The sequence below is a fragment of the Mixophyes fleayi genome, chromosome 7, assembly GCF_038048845.1.
Source record: "Mixophyes fleayi isolate aMixFle1 chromosome 7, aMixFle1.hap1, whole genome shotgun sequence".
Lineage (NCBI taxonomy): Eukaryota > Metazoa > Chordata > Amphibia > Anura > Limnodynastidae > Mixophyes > Mixophyes fleayi.
In genome coordinates, this window is record NC_134408.1 from 92,954,356 (window position 1) to 92,958,038 (window position 3,683).

At 43.0% G+C, this 3,683-nt stretch overlaps 1 protein-coding gene across 1 annotated transcript; it reads right to left on the reverse strand.

Annotated features, from left to right (window-relative positions):
- Positions 1–1,389: 1,389 nt before the first annotated feature.
- LOC142098520 (protein FAM200C-like) lies at positions 1,390–3,327 on the reverse strand. Its single transcript, XM_075181361.1, has one exon. It carries the CDS (start codon positions 3,325–3,327, stop codon positions 1,390–1,392), a length of 1,938 nt encoding a protein of 645 aa, XP_075037462.1.
- Positions 3,328–3,683: the final 356 nt, after the last annotated feature.

The window sequence follows — 3,683 nt, forward strand, 5'->3', positions numbered from 1 at the left end:
ATACAAATTGACTATATCCAATTACCAACTTGCAGGAATCTAAAGTATGTGTTAGTATGTATTTATGTGTTTTCCGGTTGGGTAGAAGCATATCCGGCAGCCACTAATACTGCTGTGTTCAATGCAAAGAAAATTGTACAAGATTTTGTGTGTAGGTTCGGTATCCCTAGAATCATTGAAAGTGATAGGGGTACCCACTTTACTGGTGATATCTTCCAAAATTAGTGTAAACTCATGGGAATCAGTAGCAGACTTCACACCCCTTACCGACCACAAGCCAGTGGTAAGGTGGAAAGAGTAAATTGTACTATTAAGAACAAGCTTGGTAAGGTAATGGCTGAAACTGGGTTGGCGTGGCCCGAAGCTTTGCCAGTAGTCCTCCATAGCACTCAAACCACTCCTAGACCTCCTCTTAATCTGTCCCCCTTTGAGATACTGTTCGGCTGACAACCTCATTTGATCGTGAGTCCGCAAGACGACTTAAAGTGTAATAATTAAGTGACTGTGCAATATCTTAGAAAAATGAGCAGACAGCTGAAACAACAAAAACTCAAAATGCTGTCACCTGGTATGCCAGAAACGAACTGTCATGATGTTAAACCTGGGGACTATGTTATGATCCGCAATTTCTTACGTTCAGGTTGTTTAACAGACCGTTGGGAAGGCCCGTACCAAGTGCTGCTGACCAGTACCACATCACTGAAGGTTGCAGAGAGAGACACTTGGATCCATTCCACCCACTGCAGGAGAGTCAGTAACCCGGAGAAAGTGCGAGATAAAGCTGAGACCGACGACACTGATCTGTCATTTGTACACCTGTTCCGGGAGACCTAAAGCCTGCAGTCAAGACACCTGAACCAAAGACGTTGCCTCAGAACTATCTTTCCAGCGATGGAGTGGCGGTTTTTGTTTTTCTTTTGTTCCAGGATTTTCCTTGTTTTTACTTTTTCTAGGACAGTCGATTTTTGTGATGGAGGACAGAGGCAGGTTCTGGTAGTGATACAGATGAGATGGAGTTATTAGAATACCCAGAGCAGCCCATTATGAAGCTTGGTCCAGGGGTTATGAAAAGGTCTGCTAGTTCAGGAACTCGGAGGCAGTGTGAGGGGCTATTGTCTGATGAGTATTGTATCTGTAAGTTCTGTGACTCCCTAGTTGAAGAAAAGTGCATCCAGCGATGCCAGTCCACCAGTACCCTGGACATGGGCGGGCATCCTCTAGAGCAGGGGTCGGGAACCTTTTTGACTAAGAGAGCCATGAAAGCAAAATATTTGGAAATTTATTTCAGTGAGAGCCATATAATATATTTTAAAAGTGAATTCAACTAAATGTCAGTATAAAACGCCTCTGAATTTATTCTTTTAAATAATGTTGTTATAATACTCACCATTAATGCGACTTCTGGTGCTGCATGGATTTGCTGATGTCTTTGTAGTCTGGTTGGTACTTGGTGAGGTTAAGCTTCATGCAAGCGTTGAGACTTTCATCCGTTAAACGTGATCGCAGATTGGACTTGATGTTTTTAAGATGTGAGAATGACTGCTCACATGCATACGTAGATCCAAACATGGTCAACACAGCAATACTCACACGCTGCAGTGTGTGGTATGTGACAGGAAGCGCGTTCCAAGTTTTGAGAATCAGCTGGTCTTCGGGTTGAAGTTTTTTCATTTCTGTCCACATGTGCTTGCTCGCCAACTCCGCTTTCTGTCGTGTGATTCTTTCCAAATCTTCATTCAGTGACTTGAACTTATTCACCCACATGTCTGAGGCCTTCAGGTCAGCCACTTCTGCTTCAAAATCTCTGACGGAGACACCAGCAATGTAACTCAGGTCGGCTGTGTTCAGTGAACACTCGGTTGGATGGGTGATGAACTTAAAAAGACGAGCGTGCTCACGAAATTCTGTAAAGCGTGCTTTGAAGGACTGTAGGAGACTGAATGTGAAGCCAGCTAGCTGGTGGAGATCAAAGTTTTGAATGGGCTCACTTGCTGTGCATGCATCTTTAAACTGGCTCAGTTTTTCAAAATGTAGTAAACGACCTGTTTCAAGATCCATAATGAAGAGCTCTAGCTTGTTTTCAAAAGCAAACACAGCTTGTTGAAGGGATAACACTGTATTTCCAATGCCTTGCATTTTCACGTTGAGCTGGTTCAGATGTTCAGTCATATCTACAAGATAGTAAAACTTGAGGAGCCACTCAGTTTCGGCTAGCTCAGGATGCTCGATGCCTTTCATTTCAAGAAAAGTCTGGATTTCATTCAGGCAAGCCGCAAAACGGCTAAGCACCTTCCCTCTTGACAACCAACGCACATTGCTGTGCAAAAGCAGACCAGGATAGTTATTTCCAACTTCATCCAGCAGTGTTTTAAACTGGCGATCATTTAAGGCTCGGGCAGCAATAAAGTTGATCACACGAATGACCAGCGACATCACTTCGCCAAACTGCCCGTCACACATCTGAGCACAAAGTGCCTCCTGGTGTAGAATGCAATGGAAACTTAGGATGGGTCTATTTTCATGTTCACGAAGAAGCGCCACAAATCCTTTGTTTTTCCCCACCATACACGGAGCACCATCAGTACACACTGAGAGAAGTTTATCCATAGGTAGATTTTTTTCTTGAGCAAACTCCATGAAAGACTTGAATAAATCCTCACCTCTTGTGGACCCTTTTATTGCCAGAACAGCAAGACTTTCTTCGCGCAGTGTGTCATCAACAGCATATCTTGCAATCACGCTGAACTGCGACAAATGGCTCACGTCTGTTGACTCATCCAAAGCCAGGGAAAAGAACGGCGCTGCATTTATGTCCTTCACTTGCGTTTCCTCCACTTTGTTTGCCATCATGATGGTACGATCATGAACAGTTCTTGCCGACAGAGGCATGTCTTGTATCCGTTTGATTATCTTGTCTTTGTTCGGAAGATCATCAAAAAGTTCATTGGCTACATCCAGCATGAACGTTTTAGCATACTCGCCATCTGTGAATGGTTTTCCGTTCCTCACTATTGCTAAAGATCCAGCAAAGCTAGCGGAATTATAGTCACCTTGCCGGGTCCATACGCGGAGTTGCTGCTGGCTAGCTTGCACCCTGCTCAGTAGCTCTTGGGCCGCTTTCTTTCTGCTGTCTCCCGAAGGGTATTTTGATGCAAAGGTAGCATGGCGCGTGTCGAAGTGCCGCTTTACATTCGACCGTTTCATCGATGCAATTTTGTCATTGCAAATTAGACACACCGCAGAACCTGCTCTCTCCACAAAGGCGAATTCTTCGGTCCATTCGTCCCGAAATATACGATACTCATCATCTTTTTTTCTTTTCGCCATCTTCTTTGTCGAAGGGTTAGCTTTGAGCTAATGACCAGGGTTGCCAACTATAAAATACAGAATAAGCAACCAATTCGTAAAAAACAAGCCCAAAACAAGCCAAACACAATCCTAAAAAGCCCAAAAACAAGCCCAATATATATTATATATATATATATATATATACACATATACACACACACACACATATATATATATATATATATATATATACTTAGGATTTATTGATTATTATTATTTTTTTTTAAATATGCTTTACAATGACCCTCCTCCTTAGTGTCCATTATCCCCTCTGCTCTATTTCACACCCCCGTTCACACTCCATTCATACTTCATTCACACCCCCATTCATACTC